This window comes from Eublepharis macularius, chromosome 3, assembly GCF_028583425.1.
Source record: "Eublepharis macularius isolate TG4126 chromosome 3, MPM_Emac_v1.0, whole genome shotgun sequence".
Taxonomy (NCBI): domain Eukaryota; kingdom Metazoa; phylum Chordata; class Lepidosauria; order Squamata; family Eublepharidae; genus Eublepharis; species Eublepharis macularius.
The window spans coordinates 163820461-163840645 of record NC_072792.1 but is presented as its reverse complement, the minus strand read 5'-3'; the positions used below and the strand labels follow the sequence as shown (position 1 = coordinate 163840645).

The window sequence follows — 20185 nt, the reverse complement described above, 5'->3', positions numbered from 1 at the left end:
CTGCTCTGCGTTTCTGTGTGCTTTCAGAGGGTGCAGAATGATTGAAGGGGTTTGCCTGATGAAAGTTATGCCAAGGAGTATTGAAGAGTGTTTGCAGGGAGCCCTTCACTGACCTGGTTTCAGACAACCTTGGCAAAAGTAAACAAAACTGGTTTGGTCATAGTCACGGCGGAAGGATTCCTGTGTGGTCGGCTTTTAGATGGTATGTTGACACAAGAAGGTACTGAATGTGAAACAGAGACCTGGTGCAGACATTCCTGCAGCCACCTTCCTATGAAGATCTATTCATACGAGCAGTGTGAAATCAAAAAGAGTCCACTCTAGAAGGTGGCAATGCTTCCTCCTGTGAGCAAAATCACATTTTTTTTTCTGATTTAGAGCAGATGTGAGAGCAATCTCTATTTGATCAGGAGCCATGTGTTATTCAAAGCACACAAAGCATCAGGGTCAAGAAGTCTGACAAAAATTTAGATGCAGACCAAGATACAGCTGTGGAAGCTACAAGTGTTCTGTGGTTCTGCTTCAAGTAATTTGAAAGATTGCATTTACATTTATTAACTGCAAATGCTGCTTTAGACTCGTTTGTGCTTTTTTGTGATAGTGAAGAGTAATGTATTGTTGAATAAACAAAAAGGAGCAGCACAAAAACTGACAGACAGCTGTGATCTACTACAACTTGGTCCAAGCTCGATTTATTTAAAGAATCGACCATCACTCTGCAGGCTGTAATTTGACATGACATTCTTAAGCATGAAACACAGCTTGACCATAAAGCAATTCCTTGTAGTATAGCTGCTTTCTGTTGTCTCTGTAGTTCACCGAGTCCATTCTTGCTTTAGCAACGTCTCTGGAAGAGGTAATTACTAACAGCAAAAACAACGTTCTGTTTTTATGGCAGCTCACTAACTATGGAGCAGTGGTCACTTTCTAGGAATACTCTCCAGCGCATGGGTGGTATGCGCGTACAGGGAGGGGATATACCTTTCAGTTCTCAGCAATAGCATAACTCTCTGCATGTTGATAGCTCTGTCACGATAAATGTTTTCCAAGTCAGATAGGCTGGAGCACTTCCTTCGCAAAGTTCTAAGCACAGTGGCTGAATTTCTTCTGCAGTTATTTCTTTTTTTTAAAGCTTTTGTGTTCATGGATCGTTCATCATCTGTGCAGAACAAGATTTTCCTAGCCTGAACTCATACTCTGCATACCGATTTGTCTTCTCTCCCAGCTAATAGGAATTTCAATCCAGTTTTATACCTTGTGCACATCAAAGGTCATGGATTGTTCATCATCTGTGCAGAACAGCTATTGGTCAACCAATAAAAACTTCAGTATGCTCACCCCACTGCAGCTGCTCATTAGCTGTTGAGGATACCCATTGGTTGTGTTTGGGGGGCAATGTGTCCATCATTGTCCACCAAGTCCAAGGCATGGTTTGAGTAGGCAAATGAGTAAGGACCCTTTTTTAAAAAAAGAACTTATTATATAAAAAAAGAAAAATACATGACAATGAAAGGTCTAAAAACGACAAAAGGTATACCCAAAAATTGACCATTGTTTCAGGCATTGTCTAGCAGTACAGCCCCCATGCAATGCCACTCCAGTCTAAGCCATTGATTTCAGTGGGCATAAATAGTTCTGCTTAAAATCGCCTGTGTTTCTTTCCCAGAGTTTCCCTTGGCTGAGAAGACAAGCCATTAGCCAGTAAAAGGAAGGGCCAAAATCTGCCACTCACAGTGAGTCTACAGGTTCTGCAACGTGGAGTTAATGAGGATAACTTTTGGATCAAGTACCTGAGAAATGCTGAGCCTTTTAACAATTACTCACACATGCTATTTGCCATTATGGGCAGAACTGAAACGGAAGCTGCGTTGAAGAGTAAAAAAGAAAGTGTAGGTTCATACATCCCTCCGTGAGCTGGTGCTAGAGATCAAAAGGAAGAGGATTTGGCTTGTACACAAAATGGGTTGAGTTGCTGGACCAAACTTTTTAAAAATGTTCAGTTAATAAAGTCTAGGATTCGTCACTGGGGCTGGATTCATTTCCTCATGCACTTTCATTGTCATATTTGATGCGTCTTGGTCACAGCATCTTCTTGCATAACCTTGTAAAAACAAGCTTCAGAATAATTTGTTCCAACTCTTAATGTAGGGAGAATATAAATGAGGAAGCTGGAGAGAGAATACTTGGGACTAATACTTAGTTCCATCCATCCCTCATGCACATAGTAGTACACTGAAAGATGGGCAATAATGTCGGAGTCAGAGAACCTGTGCTGCCTCTGCACCCATAAAATCTCTTCTGGCACTTCTAACCAATTCAGATCAGCTGGATTTCAAAGAATGGTAATAAGGTTAGTAGTGAATGATTTTCCAGTGCGGGCTTTAAGAGGATAAAAAGTTACTGGATTGGATCCTATGACTCCTATCCATTTTTCTTCCAACAGGCAGACTTTTGGCATCAGAGAATGCCTCTTTTTATCAGAAATAAATAATTCTTCAGTGGAAGAAGGCTCAGTGGAAGAGAATCAATTGATCCAGGTTGCCTGAAGGGGAATATGATCTGACCTATTAGCAGGGCTCATTTCGAGGGGGAATGCACAGGAACGCAGTTCCGGCAATTCCCCAAAGAGGTCACATGTCAGGTGGCCCCGCCCACCTGACTTACATTTTCGGCCTGTTTCAGCCCAGATCGGGCCTCTGACAGGTGGTGAATCACTCTTCCACTCAGCAGCGGCCCGATCCTGACCATTTGGGCCCCCTTTTTGGCCATTTTCAGCTCCTTTTTGCCATTTTGGGCCCAATTTCAGCCCTGAATGGCCAGGATTGGGTCCAAAGCAGCCAGGATAGGCGATGTCAAGGGGTGTGGCATACGCAAATCAGTTATGTTAATGACACACTTCCGGTGATGGCAAGGGGTGTGGCATATGCTAATGAGGTATGCTGATGTGTTATGCTAATGAGTTCCTCCAGCTCTTTTTCTACGAAATGACCCCTGCCTATTAGCATTGCTTAAATTAGGCTTGCTTTATGTATTCATTTCTTGCCTTTTATACCTTCTCTCTCTTCCTTCATGATTTATTGAAGATAACCGGCTGGAGACCCAAAGTGGTGTATAATAGTGTTCTTCCCTCCTCCATTTTCTCCTCTCAACAATGCTCTGAGGTTGGGGAAGAGAATGACTGACCTAAATTCAGCCAATACGCTTCTGTAACAGAGTGGGGATTTGAACCTGGGTCTCCCAGATTGCAGTCCAGCACTCTGTTACACAGGGCAGGAAATACCAGATTGTAACTGGGGCTAATGGAAGCTCTCTCATGCAGGCATTGACCAGACCTAGACTTGCTCTGAATGCTACATGTTGATAAAGAAATAGGCTCTGTGTGTATGTGTGTTGCTTTCCTAGTTCACAAGGGAATTCTCTCTGTCAGAATTTAAGATTACTACAGTTTTGGGCTTCTTTCCATGTTGCTGGAATCCTGCCGTCTTCTGAAATCTGATTGAAAAGCATTGTGAGGAAAGGTTAACAGTTCACCACTGTTTATTTTATAGAAGACGTGTACAGTGAGACCATCCTTCCCTGGGGTTGTCGTCTTTAAAAGTAAATAAATTACCTTTGCCCCTGCTTTTTGGCTGACCTTACGGTTTTACAAGCTTTTGTGCTCCTACCAGATAAATAGTATGAGTTTTCCTTTTAAAAAATGTCTTCCCTACATTGCTTGTCAGGTATATAAAGTGAACTACAGTATGACTTAGATCCAGAGGAGTTAGCCGTGTTAGTCTGTAGTAGCAAAATCAAAAAGAGTCCAGTAGCACCTTTAAGACTAACCAATTTTATTGTAGCATAAGCTTTCGAGAACCACTTTCTCTTCGTCAGATGCATGGAGGGCAGAAGGAAACTGGTCAAATATAGAGGAGGAGAGGGGGGAGAAGGGGGGGGAGGAGGAGAGGGGGGATGTAAACAACTCCTTTGAGTCCAGTGGCACCTTGGAGACCAACAAAATTTTCAGTGTGTAAGCTTTCAAGAATCAGAGCTGTCTTCTTCAGACACCTATCTGAAAAAGGGAGCCCTGACTTTGAAAAGTCTACACCTTGAAAAAATCTTAGTGGTTTCTAAAGTGCTACTAGACTCAAATCCTGCTGTACTACTGTAGACCAACACGGCTACCCACCTAAAACTACAGTATGCATCTTTGAAATGTCCCTGATCTTGGTTAAGTTCACATTATTCCTGCTTGTAACCAAATCTGCTAGGTAGTGACCTGCTTACCTTGACTCTTGTTTCATAAAATGACTATGGGCAAATAAATGGTTATGGGTTTTATTGGTGTTAGGTACACTGAGTTTTCCTTTCCAGGTCATTTTTTGTGTATTTCTTCAGAGCAGCATACTTTTTTTCTTTTATTCCTCTAAAAGCATCCTGCCTCTTTTCAGTCTTTAGTTTCTTCATGAGTATGGATTGTATAAGGATATCATAATCTACATAATTCTGATACTAACCAGTTAAAAGCCACTACTCAGTAGCAGACAGATATACTAAAAAGAAGAGTAACAAACATTCCCCCTCCCCCCATGCCTTGAAAGCCTTTTCTTCATAGGGGACCAGGACAAACAAGATCAAACCCTGAGTTAGGCTTAACAAACTCTTCAGGAAAGAATTTCAGGATGGTGGCCTCTTCTTTGTTTTCAGCTGTGAACCTTTGTGCTACATCAGTTGAGCTATATGTCCAGGTTAAGAACTAGCAAATACTTTGTAAAGATCTGTAGTATGTTAATGGACAAGCAGTTATTACCTGATAAAAATTTAGAAGGCAGCAGAACTGAGATTCTTTAGTGAGTGGAGGAATTTGTACCAGCACTGTGTCATTGTTTGACTTTGAGAGAAGGTCCATATAAGCAGTTTTCAGGTGGCATTTGCCTTTATCGGAGTTCAATAAAATTATTTAAACCAATATTTTCAAACAGTGGCAGAAATGACAGGGCTGAGGTAAAGCTTTATAAAAACGCCAGTAATATTGGAAAGCTGCCTTGGGAATGGTTAATCTGGTTTCTGTTTTGTTTTATATTGAACCTTTAGGACATAAAAGTTGGACATAAGTTATCAGAAGGATTTCTCTGTTACTCTAAAAACATATTGACTTGTTCAGAATAGTAAAACCCTTTTCAGCAAATGCAGGAGCCAAAAATAATTTGGACACAATATTGGAAAACATTTTGTACCTTTTCGTATTGGAATGACTAAGAAAAATCTTTGATACTGCTGAAATGGAAAAAATGAATGTTCATATTGTCTCTGTGCTGTTTCAATCTATGCCGCAACCCTTAGTAGTTTAATAAAATCATTCCTTTAATTACTAAAATACATTTTGTAAACTGTTGCCCCTAGAATCTCATATTTTACCTACTGAGTGCAATCCTAAGCAGAGGTCTACTCCAAGTCCTAATAAGATCTATTAAATAGAGCCTTCTCCCAGGAAAGTGTACTTAGAATTACATTGTTAGGAATTTATCATATTTTTGTCCGATTTTCTTCCAAGGAACTCAGGGGCAGTAATCAAAGTTCTGCCCTCCCCACTTATCCTCAACCACCCAATAAAGTATATCAGACTGAGAGTGAGTAGCTAGTCCAAGGTTGTCTGCAGAGTTTCATGGCAAAGCAGGCATTTGAACCTCAGTTTGCCCAGGTGCAGTCCCAACACTTTTACATCACTCTCTTCCCTCGTAATATTTTCTTGATGAATCATTTACTAAAGTTTTCAGAATTCCTCTTTTGTACTCCGAAGGTTTGCCATTTCAAAAGTAGACCTCCAGTTCCCAGCATTTTTCTTTGGGATTCTTGGTATAGCTGATGGGTTCAAACCAAGATCTCTGTAGTGGTGCCGAGTTGCGTGTTGATTTAATGGATGATCTTGGCTTAAGCATGGAAATTTGACTTACGCAATTAGTTTGCTCTGACACTTGTGCAAATTCACATTCTTGTTTACTCTATAAATGAATATAGAAGACGTCAGGGCTATGGCTATGCCATGCAAAATAATAGAAGTTTTAGGTATAAGAGCATTTAGTGGAAGCTTGAATTTTTGTGAGAGTTCATGGTTGCACATTTTTGGACCCACCATGAAGTTTTGTACAACTTCTAAGTAAAAAAAAAAAAAAAACTTTTCAGAGACCAAATGGATAGGTTTCAAAAATCTTACCTCATTTTTCTAGTAGCTTCTCCAGGGGACTGACAAATCATTTTGGCTCATGTGAAGTATCCAAAATTAGAAGTTTGTACTAACAATGAACATTAAATCTGCTTTCCCAAGAGCCACTGGAAAAGTTTGACTGGAGTTTTAAAAGAGCAATGGAGAAATTTGAGTCGTCGTAATTTTCAGCCAGATTTTTTTCAGGCATTGTATTTTAGTAGCTAGAACAGCAATATGCAGTTGCAAGTACATGTTTTTAAAACATGAATTAAAATCTGGGCTTCCTGTTGTACTAATAAAACAGAAATCATTAATATGTGAACAGACCTCTCTCCCTTCCTCCTGCACTTTAAAGAAGCTAAGGAGGAAATCCTCAGAGAACCCCAGGAACAGAGTAAGATGAAGTTATGATGGGGCAGGGGCAGCACCTTGAGGAGAAATTGGCAGAAATCATCACCCACTCTCTTAGAATAGCAGTGGCCAATTTATGACCAAGTGTGCAAAAAGTTGGCTTGTGGTACAAGAGTGCCACCCTAGTGCACACTGAATTACATATATTGACCATCTCCCCCCATGCTTTGGGTGGTTTTGTCTCTTAAGTCAGTTACTTTTTGGGAGTTCAGGTTTTACTATCCCAATGGAGGAAAACTCCAGATAAGCATAACCAGTGTGTGTGAGGACACTTATTGCTACTCCGTGGCATTGATGATGTCAGAGTGTTTGTGCTTTTCGGTCATGCTTGCATCTGTGAAAAGACAACCAGCTGAGCTGTTCTGAGGTGGCAAGGGACATTTCTGCCTTGTCCTTGATGATGGAAACACTCAGCGGTTCACTGTGATTCCTTTGCTAAGTGTTTCCCAGATAAAATGGCTTATGTGCACCGCAGCTTTGTTCTGCAGAAATAACGACGTCCGTTTCTGATCATTATCTGAGCACAGCTTAATTACAGTTACTCGGGATGAACTTTGGTTGTTTTGATCTGATGACATGAGCGAGTTGCCTAGAGGAGTTCAACCTACCATGTCATTGCTTGACTGTTGTTATTTGCAACTTATTAAGTCTAATCAGAGGAGATGGCTTGCTTAGATCTGGGAGGTGCTGAACGCTTCATTAAAGACGATGTACAGCTTACTGCTCTCCATGGACTCTAATGATCTGAATGTCTGTTGGCTGGTGGTCAGCATCCCCTACTTGAGTAACCTTGACCAAGTGATTCTTGGGCAACTCCAAGCTCTTTTGGATGCGATGGGTAATGCAGGCCCCCATTTCAGTCCAGGTTCCAGTCTGATTTTATAACTGCCTTGGTCTCCCTAACAGACTGCCTTTGGCAGAAGAGAGGAGGGGGCTTCATGAACCTGTTGGCTGCTGTGGACCTCTTGGCTACCTTTGATGTCTATATTCCATCCTTTCAGGCAACACGGTTCTCAAAGCAATTTGCAGTGAAAGTCATGAAAAATGGAAAAGTATTCCCCTGGATTAGCCAGCTGATATTGGAGGCACTGTGCTTGCAGCGGCCCTGTTTCTGCCTGGACGACTGGTGGTCCTGGGTTTGTTCCACGGGGTTTTATGCTCTTTAAGATCTACATAAAACATTTGTGTGGAGTCATTGGGAGAGAACTGCAGTCAGTATGCTGATGACACACAGCTCGGTTTCTTCTTTTCAGTACAGTCAAATGAGGCAGTGGAATGTCTTTAATAAGGGCTTGAAATCGGTAACGGGCAGCATGAGAGCCGCTAAACTAAGGCTTAATCCAAAAGAGAAATATGAGGTATTGGACAGTGTTGAGAGCCGGAGTAGTACAGTGATAACACTGTTGGGCCAGGATCTGAAAGACCCAGATTTGAATCCCCGCTCTGCCATGGAAGCTCACTGGGATGACCTTGGGCCAGTCACATTCTCTCTAACTTACCTCACAGATGGTTGTTGTGGGTTTTCCGGGCTGTATCGCCGTGGTCTTGGCATTGTAGTTCGTGACGTTTCGCCAGCAGCTGTGGCTGGCATCTTCAGAGGTGTAGCACCAAAAGACAGAGATCTCTCAGCCCGGAAAATCCACAACAACCATCATTCTCCGGCCATGAAAGCCTTCGACACTATTACCTCACAGAGATAATGTGTGGATAAAATTGAGGAGAGGTGTATTGGGTTCCCCGTTGGGATACAAATGAAGTAACTAAATAGTTTGGCTAGCAAAACTAAAAAGAAGCACGTTTCTGTTAAATTTGCAAATGACAGGAGTATTAGGAAGTCTATATCAAAAGATATGTATTGAAAAGATAGAGTAACAATTCAAAGGAGAAGCGTAGAAATATCAATTAAGTTTACAAGATGACATGGACAGTACAAGTGGGATTACGAAAACACAAAAAGGATCTAATATATGTAATGGAAACCTGTCCAGAGTCCGTTTTGATCCAATCCTCTTCAGAATGCAACAGTAGGTATGTGAAATCAGAGATCATATTGCTCATGGGTTCCAATATTTCTAATTAACTGCAACAAAAAGTTAATGCATTTTAATTGCATAAAAGTGCACACACAGCGCTGTTAACAAATAACTGCACTATTAAAAAATGAAAAAATTAATCACCCATACTCATTCTTGACTATTCAGCAGGATAGATCAGCATGTTTCTTGATGTGTTACGATAGATGATTTCATATCTCATAAAGAAGATTTGATTGAAAATGACTTACTAGTTGGCTTTCCATTAACTGTTACTTACATTTCTTGTTAAAGGTTTTGTAGACGCATTTTGTACTTTTATAACCGTTCCATGCTTTTGTGTTTTTTCATTTCCCAAAAAACATGGTGAACCAGAGAGAGGGGGGAGTAGGCTTGTTTTGCATGTTGTTGGCACTCTCCCTGTAAGAAAAGATCCATGGTTTGTGGGCGCAGTTTGCATTGTACCTAAAGATGGAGGAGCAGGTCTCCTCCGTGGCATGTAGTGCCACACTCTGGTTGCAGTGCTAGCTGTGCTCCTCCTTTGAGAAACGTTATCCATGTTCTGATCACACCCAGGTTGGATTACTGCAATGGGTTGTGAAGACTAATTCAGAAGACTCTGTTGCTGCAGTGAGTGCCTACTGACATGACCGATAAAGAACATAGCAGCCTTGAAGGATCTTCACTGGCTGCTAGATTTGTTTTCTGGCACAATTCAAGGGTCCAGTTATCACCTCTGAAGCCTTAAACAGTCTGGAAGTCTGCAATATTTAAAGATATTTGAAAAGGCTGTGTTGTGTGTGTACCCCACCTTCTGAAGTAAGGTGTGTGGGTACTTGGGGCAGTGCTCTTTCAACGGTGACATCTCAGTAGTAGAATTCCTTCCCCCATTAAGTCACCTGATTCCAGACCTTCTCAGCTTTAAAGGCTAGAGAAGAAGACTATTTTTCCACTTGGTATTATGATACAATCTTAACTTTAGTGAGTTTGTTTTTTGCCTCACTTGTGGCGAAGCTGGTTGTTTTATATTCCCATATCTCTTCCTTGAAATTGAATTTTAAAATCTTTATTGCTGGTTTATTAGTGATTTTATTGTGGATCTTAGATGATAAACAAAATGCTAATTCACATTCTTACCATTATTAATTTTTTATGCTACAAGCATTTTCGGTTTAGCATGATAAGAGTTTGCAAAGTATAAATTTTGTTTAAAAATCTGCTACTAGCCAGGCCCTTTTGCTTCTTTCTGTGTGAACTCTAGACCTTTCTTCACTTGTCAGCCATGCTGCCAGTTGGCAAACCAGTAGCATGGCTGTGGTCATAGTAACGCTAACTAATTGGATGTTTCTTATATGCAAAATGCTGTTCCTCTTTATGTAATCAACCTCAAAATACTCTTAGGTCACTATTATCCCCATTTTGCACATCAGTAATTGAGGCTAAAAAATTGGTATGTGCTTGTGGTAGAAGTGGATCTTGAATCTAGGTTTCCCAGGTCTAAACCCATTACACTATACAACATGTAATACTAGCTGGTTGCAGATTAATACAGTCAGTGGTGTAGAATGCTTTCCCCTACCTTTATGTATGTACCTTACAGATACATCGTTTTTCTAAAAAGGTAAGTCCACATTAAAGAGAGACAAGCTTTTTGTGCAGTTAGGTCTGTTGTATTACTAGAGCACTTTCACTTGTAACAACAAATTTTTGCCATGGTACTTTTGCACCCATCGACCACTGACCTTGTCTGTTTTATGCTCTCAGCACTTAGTTATGCCACAATTTTCTCTGAAGATTAATCCTACATGAAATGTATTGCAGATTCAGTATTTTTAAGGCAAATACCGCAAGTTTAAAAAGATGAAGTACATACATAACTGGAAAAATGAGTGGTGGGTCAAGGTAGTACAGTGGTGAAATGCAATACAACAAGAGTACAGGGCTAAATTTGGCATAGCATTTGCATGGAATCAGAGTCTCTAATGATGGGTTTCTGGAACGTATTAAAGCAGTTGCTTCTTGTTTGGCAGGAACTGGCTCTCCGAAGTCAGCTTCCCAGCATGGAGCAAGATGGCGGCTCTCAGAATCCAGTATCCTCTCCTGGAATGTCTCAAGAACTGAGAACTATGACCACAAATAGTTCAGATCCCTTTCTTAACAGGTTTGTAGCTGTGGCTACTGGTGGTTTTGTTTAGCTAAAAGATGATAATTTGCAAAATTCTGTTTAGCACATGTAATCATCTGGTTTGAACATCTCCCTGTGCCAAGAACCACAGCTGTAAATGAATTTTTCCTTACAAGGCAAGTCCAGGTTTCTTCTCCTTCAGGAGGAAGTCAACTGTTCAGACTTGTAGGAAGGGTTTGTCTTCACAGCTACAACGTTTTTGCACAGGCACAGTTCTGAGGAGCAGCGGTTTAGAATTACTGATTCGGAAAGGCTTTGCAAAAGCTAGCAATGAAATCTACTGTGGAGCTCAATTTTAAGGAGTTTTGGCAGCATTCCTGGTTCTATTTTTATCCTTGTAGCATTGACACAGGAAGCAGTGATAAGACGTTGACATATCGTATTGCAAGGGATAAACAGACTAGTTTTCCCTGGCATGTTTTCCCCCATGCTACTCCTGGATTTGTGTTAAAAATGTTGAGCTTCCAGTTTTGATTTTTAAGAACTGTTTGTCATGTTACACATAGGCTTGAAAATGGAAAATCTGAAGATTCTAAAGGGTGGCCAATATAATTGCATTTTGGGTCTCCTGATTTAGTATATGATATTTGCAGTCTGGTGCAGATTTTCACACATCTACTTAAATAAACACACTTGCTTGGAAAGAAGTATGACTTACTTACCAAGCAGGTGTAAGCTGTCCACTGAGCTGTCGGAGCTGTCCACTGAGTCCTTTTTGTTAATCATAGTCAGTAGAATGGGACAAGACAGGTTGCACCTACACAGCAAGCATCATTGCCTGAAACAGTATTCTCAGTTGCAGCTGTACAAAATCTAAAGTTTCAGAACTGTGGTTACCATATATGCAGATTTATTCTGTTCCTGCATATGCAGTGAATGCTAAAATAAGGGCAAATGAGACATGATACAAGATATGTCATTAGATTTAACAGCTCATTCCCTTTCCTTCAAAGCTGTAATCAGGGGTTACTTATTTGACTGAGGACTGGTTTGGGGTGGTAGTTTTATACCTGTGCTGTCTCCCTCATCTGAATCTCCCCCTCCCTCAAGCTAATAGTAGCCATGGGAGGGAGTGAAATAATAGTATGGCAGGAAAGGGTAAAACTTCCACTGCCCACCACCACTTCACTAGTCAAATTAACAGCTCCACCGTTACTTTGAAATAGAGAACCAGGAATCAGGAAGTCCTATCTTACGTGTTCTACATCATGTCTGAATAGTCCTCCATCACTGCTTTGGATGGTTAGAAGGGTAGCCCAGTCTCAATCAGTAACTTTTAGATTGCAGAGTAAAAAAGGTATCAGCAACGACAATGGTATGTTACTGCTAGACCTGGGAACGGGCCAATCCATCAGCACGTCAAGAGGTTATACAGATGGGGTTAGCATGCTGTTATTTGGATCTAGTCCAACACAGCATCACTAACTAGGATGTTACTCAAGTTGGGATTGTTAGGTGTTCCGCAGTATCATTGGCTGGGCCTTAAATCCCCACTCTGCTATACAAGCTTGAGCCAGTCTCTGTGCTGTAACTCACTCTACAGGGCTGTTATGAAGATAAAGTGGAGAAGGAAGAACCGTATATACTACTGAATTCCTTGGTGAGAGCAGGAAAGAATGCACTAGATAGATTTAAATTTTATGGTTTTAATTGATTATATTTATATCATAGTGAGTCACTTGAGGAGCAGAAAAAGGGTAGAGTTTTTTGAACACATACAATTAAATAAATTTTGTAATACATGGCATTGCAGTTTATGGCATTTTTAAATGTTTATAGAAGAATCGCACAGAAATTTGGATCATCTAGGCAGTATGGGGGTTTTACCTACAGGTTATCTTTGCTTGTTTGATTTTGTAGTCCACCAATCTCTAGCTTCACATGGAAATGTGAAGATTCAGAAGGAGAAAGAAAAACACTCATTAAAAAGTTCTCCCTACCATATTTTCCTCAATTTTTTTACCTGCTGTTCACTCTTCTAGTGATAGCCTTGTAGAAGCTGATGATTAAACAAGAAACTCTGAGACTCGTAAACAATCAATTTCAGAGAAGGGATTTTTTTTTTAAAAAAAGGGCAGAAATTAAGGATTCCAAGAAGACGTGCTCACGTAGCCTCTCCATTCTCAGTCATGTTTCCCTGCAATGAAAACCTCATATCTCTCCCTCATTTTTGTTTTGCCTCACGATCTCTTTCCAAAGTTAAGCTTAATCTGAAAAACCTACATTTTTTGTACCTCTCTCCAGACACATCGTTGCTAGCCCAACTCTGTCTCTGCACCGAAAACACACGAGGAAGTAAGGATTGTTTCTCTCTCTTTCCCTCTACACCACTTTTCTTTCCTCCTCAAAAGCATACTTTAATGGTTGAGATGGATGTCTCCCAAACGCCAGCACCCCTTGGGCATTGGCTGCAAGCCTGGGTGTGTTTGGGTTCAAGGTGAAGCATTGGGCGCAGAGCCACGCATCCTGAGAATTTCTGCTTTGATTCTTTCTTCTTTCAAGTTGCATAATTTGTGCTGATGGTAGGATTTGCTTTCTCTGGGATGATGAGAGTTTCAGGGCCTTTTTTGTGTTTAAAAATTCGCAGGCCTTTTCATACGTTTTTGTTTTCTTATAGTGGGACTTTTCACTCAAGAGACGAGAGCACAGACAGCGGGCTCAGCATGAGCAGTTACAGTGTCCCCAGAACTCCGGATGACTTTCTCAACAGTGTTGACGAAATGGATACAGGTTTGTTTCCTTTCCTTTCCGGTGGAACTCTTAATGATGTTCCATAGCTTGTCTGGTGGTAGAGGATAACGGAAATGTGCACTTATGAATAGGGTCAACATTATTTTACTCTGTCTTGCCTCCATTTAAATGTGCATCTAGGTTGATTGGAGGCTGAAAAGTCCAGGCACCTGTATAAAACGTTCAAGAACTGGGTATAGCTTTCTTTAATCACCTGGATTTTTAAACAGTGTTGTGGCCCTCATTTATTCCTGATGTGGGCATGTAATTGCTCACATTTTGCTCCAGCTGTACAAATTCAGCAGCACAATCACAAAATGCTATCAGAGTAGGAGGTGACACTGCTGCTTGGATGAATTTCATCCAAGGCTTCGAGGAACTGGACTTTTCCACTTTCCCTTCTTGCTGCATCCCACTGAGCCCCTTGAAATTTTGTTCCTGTAGTACTCAGGATGGAACAGCTATGGGGAGGGACAGAAACTACCACCCCTCTTCTGCAGATGGAAATGCAGCAATTCCCGACAGAAGTGTGGTTGGATACAGGCCAGTGTATTCAAAGGAGCACGGCCCATGTACCATCGTTCCATCCAAAACATAACCCATAATCCTAGCTGCCACCTCTTTTGTACTCATCCTCCTGACCTTCATGTTGACTGTGTGCACCCAAGGCACCATATACACTCCAAACAGTGCTACGGTCTCGTGACTCAGAAAAAAATCTCTGTAACAGTTAAAAATGAGAAACAAGATCACATATTCGAACCATGATTGCAGCATGGCTTTGGGGGTTTCCCTGTTGAAGATCATGGAGCACATAGTGCAAAAATCTAGATAGTTTGTACACAAAATATATTGCCCGTAACATGGGTTAAGTGCATAGTTGAATATGATCCTGTCCTCGGAACTTTGTAAGCAGAAAGTTTTGACAGAACAGCTTAATGCCAGTAGTGTTTGGTTAGGATACCATCAAGGATCTTGCCACACCTGTGGGGAACGCCCATCCTGCACACCTGCTGCTACAGGGATAACCAGCCAGTGTAAGGGACACATTTGACACGGACAGCAAACATTTGTGGCATATCTGGATTGGAACAGGAAAGTCTTTTGGCCTGGCTGTGGTAGAATCAGGTTGACTATCTTGCTTCCCTCTCTCATGCATCCTGCTTCTTGTTTTTCTGGTAGACTAGAGGCAATACTGGCAGCTAGGCCAAAGGGGTTGCATGCATGCTTGCCAGAGTGGTGTGTGCAGTTCCATATTTTACTCTTGACTTGTGGCATGCTTGCTAGAGGGGGAAAATGGCATATCATTGTATTGCTCGTAATGATTTAGTGTTCCCCAACCCCACCTGCCTTGTCTCCTTACTGCGTTGGACATGCCAGTAATAGCAGAAGAGTATGAAGGATAAGGGGAGGAGCTACAGGATCAAAGACTTGTGGGGAGGCTAACGTACAGCCCACAGGGGACCAGCTCCTCAGTTGGATCATGTGATGTGTTTGATGTTTTCAATATATTAATGCCCCTGGTTTTGCATTCATACTGTTATGTAGGTGACAGTATCAACCAAAGCAACATCCCTTCACATCAGAACCGTTTTCCAGACTATCTTGAAGCCATTCCAGGGACAAATGTGGACCTTGGGACACTGGAAGGAGATGCCATGAATATAGAAGGAGAGGAACTGATGCCAAGCCTGCAGGAGGCTTTGAGTTCTGATATCCTTAACGACATGGAGTCTGTACTGGCAGCCACCAGGCTAGATAAAGAAAGCTTTCTTACCTGGTTATAGGGGCCTCAGGGAGACGAAGTTTGAAATCTTTGAAGGATCTAAGGAGATAAGACATGTACCTGATATTGAGAACAAGCCTGCGCGGCAAAGGCTTCTTGGCTTATGATCAGAGAAGAAAACAAGTAAATGAACAAAATACTCCAGATTCTTTTCATCCAATATTTTGTTCTTCCTTGTCCAATCGCTGCTGTTATACTGCTGACCTCTTTTCACAGTTGACTCTGAAGAATTAGACAAATTTGTTTTTATCTTTTTTTTTTCGCTGTTGCAACTACTGTTCAACATGGTGGTGATGGAAGGGAGGGGAGGAGTAGCAAGAAATAGACCAGCCCTGTTTTGGATGATGACTGCCATTCCTTTTGTCCTACTATCTGTATGTATATCCATTTTATCTAATATGGATTTTGTTGAGTTTAACTCCGCATGTCCCTACTTGTAGCTGGCTTCTGTTTGTTTTGCCTGGGGCAAGTGGCAAAAACGTGAGTTACTGGTCCGACAAGCCAAAAAAAAAAAGATTTATCTGATGGAACAAAAAGAGTTGGTGCTGATTTGGAGGCAAAGATCAGAAGACTTCTGTAAACCTTTGAATACTGTGCAAAATCCACCAAGCACAGTGGCTGCTTGATCACCATTTAAATGAATGGAAGTTGCATGGCAGCGGTGTTTGCTGGATTATCATTGTTAGCTAATGATTAGCTTTCCCTGTTGGCTTGCTCACATTTTATGGCACCATAAATCATGAGTCATTTTACATAAACTTTATGAATCTTGATTGTTACCTCTTAATCTAGTTTATATTTTTTTTTCTTTTGAATCTTAGAATTTTTTTAATTATAGCAGTAGGTTTGTAAGTTAACTTTTTTAAAATAGTGAAACCTAAATTTCCTGACTTCACTTAGTCTTATTTAAGTCTGAAAGGGTTAACTTTTTTTATACCTAATCTAGCGTAATCAGATAGCCAGAATATCTATAGTCCTATGTTGTGCTTGTAACTTTTTTTAAAAAGATAGCTTTGAATGTATCCATTAGACTACAGGATCCATGGCTTATCTTTCATACCTGACAGCCAGAATTTGAAGCGAAGATCTTAGGGCTCTTGTCCTAAATAGACTTCCTTCCTTGAAAATTAGCCCCGCTTGTTTCAAAGGAACTTGCATCTATCTAAACTTGTTCAGGATTGCCACTTAAAGGTGGTCAATTGCATGTTTTGTAAAATGATGAATTTTAAACAGCAGATATATGCTGCGAGGTTTCATCATGGGACAGTTCTTGCCATTGTGGGAAGAGCTTTATAGTGTTGATGAAATTGGTGGCTTGAAATTCCAAAGTCCCTGATGGATAAACAATGGACAAAAGATGCTTCCTCCTGTAGTTAGTTTCATGATATGATCTGCACTGTCGCCTGAGTTTACAATACCGGCAAGAACACTAAGGTTTAAGGCGCATCAAAGCATATTGAAAAAATAAGCCGAATGGTGCATATAGAAGACTGTAAAGATATGTGTTAAATGGTGAGGTGAGCAAGTAGAAGAGTATTTTAGTTGTAGAGGTTAGTTAGCACTGAAGTCGAGGGCTGAGTAGTGAGTACATCTCGATGCCATTACTTTTAACAGGAAACATGTATCCTCGAAGTCGTCTGCAGGAATTGTATGACACGTTTTCCAAAGAGTATTTTTAAGTGAACAAAAAAGAGCACGAATCAATGTTACGGTATAAGCTATGAAGTATTTCTGTGTTTTTTCAAAAAAATGAATTGAATGAACTAGTACCTTAAGGATCATTCCCGTTGATTTGTTTTCCTTATTTTCAAGATTTATCCATTTGCCTTCCAAAATGTATTGGGCTGAAACTTGGAACACAGGGTTTTTTCAACCTACTAAACACATTGCTGACCCCTCCAAGTTGATGGAGGACCTAAAGCTTAGCTGGTGGCCATAGGCCACTGTTTAATCAGTTTCCCTTATCTCCTGCAATGTGTCAGGCCTGAAAGCCGTAATATGAGGAGGGTCAAGAGAGCAGATCACGCTCCACTGCTCTTACCATCGTTTGTAAAAACAGCTTTCAGAAACAAACATGTTAAATATAAACTGACCTGCTTAGTCTTATAAATGTACAACAGTGAGAAAATTTAGAGTTCTTGCAAGTCAGTTTCCTTGTTTTGTATTCAGATACTGGAGGACCAGTTCTACCTATTTGAGCATCAAGTAGGTAATACTGGATTTCTTGTCCTGGTTATCGCATAGATATGCTTTGGTTGATCACAGCTTTAAAGTTGGAACCTTCTTACTATTTCCATGATGTTGTACATACACTACACAGCTTATACTGTATTTGACCAGCACTGTTGGAGAGGTACAGATGTAAAACTGGGAATTCTTGAATTTCTCTTAACACTAAACCTGTTTATGCAATACTTAAAACTTTAGTTACTTTTTAAGCCTCTTTGTTTGATGGGAAATGTGCCTTAGAGATAATTTGTACTGTTAGCAGAAAAAAAAATAAACCAATGGAAAGTTTTTATTGAATCTATCACTTGACAAAGTGGCCTAACTTTTTTTGTACTGAAATGCAAAAAAAGAAAAAAAGTGTTATGAGTAGTATTTTGTATTGATTGGTGTATATATTTAAACAGATCGCTGTCCTAACTTCGTAGCTTCTAGATTTTTTTAAAGTACCGTATGTTCAGAAAGCAGTTGAAATTTATGAATTCTTGTATGTCTGCACAGCATTATCTGCTTTGGAATATGTACCGTTTCTATAAATCACATGGCTCAAAAATTGTGTACCAATCAGTGTTGGAACTCAAGCAATGCAAAATGAAGAGAGAGAATTTCAGAGTGATTAACGGTAACTGAGCTTTTGCACATCTGGAAAATCCATATTAAAATGACTTCACTTCTAATCATGGGGGGGGCGTGTTTTCTGCAAGAGGCAGGTGTGTGTTTAAACTGACTCCCCCCCCTCTTAGGGAGGGAAAAAACCCTCCATATTTTAAAATGTTTTCTATTAGAGAACTCTGAAACACTACTTTTTCAAATATATATATAGTTACAAATGTTATATTTTCTTTAGATGTAAGAGCATGCCTCTGTTAGGTACCATAGTAAATTCTGTTACATTATTTTCTTTTATGTAATACATTTTTTCATTGCTTTTTGTTTTACATGATATAAATATATACTTTGTGCTTACAATGACTTGTTTGGTATTTTTTAATATTAAATTGAACCTAGCTCTTAGGGGGAGGCATGAGGAAATCTTGACCAAAAGTTTGACAACTAGTGAAGAATCAAACTAGTTGGTGAGACCATAACAGAAGGGGAAGATCTCACCCTGGCATTCTTCCTTCATGCCAGGGTCCAGCTCCTGTTGGCAGCTCCCTTTTTTCCCTGACACCATTTAATATATTGTATTTTAATTGATAGGAGTTGATTTGGAACCAATTTTTGACTGTAAAGTACAATAAAATAAAATGAACCATCTAGTGACAGCGCACTGGAACTTGAAATACTCAAAGCATTTCACATATCTTATCCCTGTAATCTGTACAATTGTCTTGGAAGAGAAGCGAGTATTTTTATTCCTAAATATCACATTCTTTGCCACTACCATCAGATTTCAGTATTCTGTTAACTTTTGGCTATTCTTAAAGAGCTACATAATGATTAAAATTAGCACAAGAAAAAAAAATCTATTTAGCATTCGTCTGCTTGACAAAACTGGGTGGTCTAGATTTTTTTTTACATTGCGTGGCACCTGTCTTGCAACATTGTACTGGGACCTTCTGATTAGGAAGTAAGAAAAAATAAGCCACTGGGTAACACTTAACCATACGCTAATGTGTTTTTCAGAACTGGGAGAAGTCAATTTTATAACCTTTTATTTAAGGGGGTAGGGAGTAGGAAAACTAGTTCAACCACACAATCAACCCAAACTTTCCCTTAAGAAATAATCATTGTCCTCCTGCATCTATTGGCTATGTATTCGTTACTTTTTCCATTTGGTGCAGTGTTTATATTGGGTTACTACCCAAAGCAGAGAGGCTATGTTTTTGCTTGAGATTTCAGATTTTTTTATCAGATCAGCCTATTTTTGAAAAAAAAATAGCTTGCACTCTCTGCATATTGGTTTCCTTTTTTTAGTTAACAGTTCAGCCAATCTACTTCAGTGAACAGCATGCACTTATTCAGTGTTGTTATCCCCACAATACAGTTGAAGAGCTGGGGCTGAGCGGAGAGGCTGACCCAGAGCCAGCTGCTGAGTTCAGGGCAGCAGTGGAATTCCAACAAGCAGCATGCTGATTTGCAGCCCAACCACTTAACCACTATGCTACAGCAGCTCTCAAAGGTTTCTTCTCAATGTTCCTCTTCTCCTATAGAGCACTGGCCACACAGTCAATGGTTTCTTGCTGTATTCAGTAGAACAGGTTTTCTCGAGACGTGGTGGGATCTCCTCCTTTGGAGGTTTTTAAGCAGAGGCTAAATGACCATCTGTTTCTGAGTAATGATTAATCTACTACTCAGTATGAACTTAGGCAGATCATGAGAGGGAGGGCAAGAAGGGATGAGCCAGTGCTGAGCTCTCAGCCCTTGCTTATGTGGCCAGGGTCATGCTGATCACCTCTTTGGAGTCAGAAAGAAATTTTCCTCCAGGCCAGATTGGCCAGGGATCCTGCAGGATTTTTGCCTTTTTCTGGGCATTGAGCAGAAGTCACTAGAAAATTGTGTGTGTGTCTGAGGGGCCATGAATTTCCTGTAGGAGGTCAGACTAGATGACCCTTTGAGGAGCCTTCCAGCTCTGTGGTTATATCATTCCATTAAATTCATAAGTAACCATAACTGTAAAGCCATGGACT

The 20185-nt window shown here is 40.4% G+C and overlaps 1 protein-coding gene across 10 annotated transcripts in view; it reads left to right on the top strand.

The window, feature by feature from the left end:
- The window catches only part of YAP1 (Yes1 associated transcriptional regulator), a 131140-nt gene extending 112616 nt beyond the window's left edge, over positions 1-18524 (top strand). For 6 of the 10 annotated variants that reach the window (XM_054973205.1, XM_054973204.1, XM_054973203.1 and 3 more), the window contains 3 exons: positions 10659-10789; positions 13431-13543; positions 15092-18524. In XM_054973205.1, the coding sequence (XP_054829180.1) occupies positions 10659-10789; positions 13431-13543; positions 15092-15330 (483 nt within the window). In that variant the 3' untranslated portion in view covers positions 15331-18524. Of the gene's footprint in view, positions 1-10658; positions 10790-13057; positions 13109-13430; positions 13544-15091 lie in introns of all 10 variants that reach the window. The other 4 variants (XM_054973202.1, XM_054973199.1, XM_054973196.1 and 1 more) reach the window with 1 other exon arrangement.
- Positions 18525-20185: the final 1661 nt, after the last annotated feature.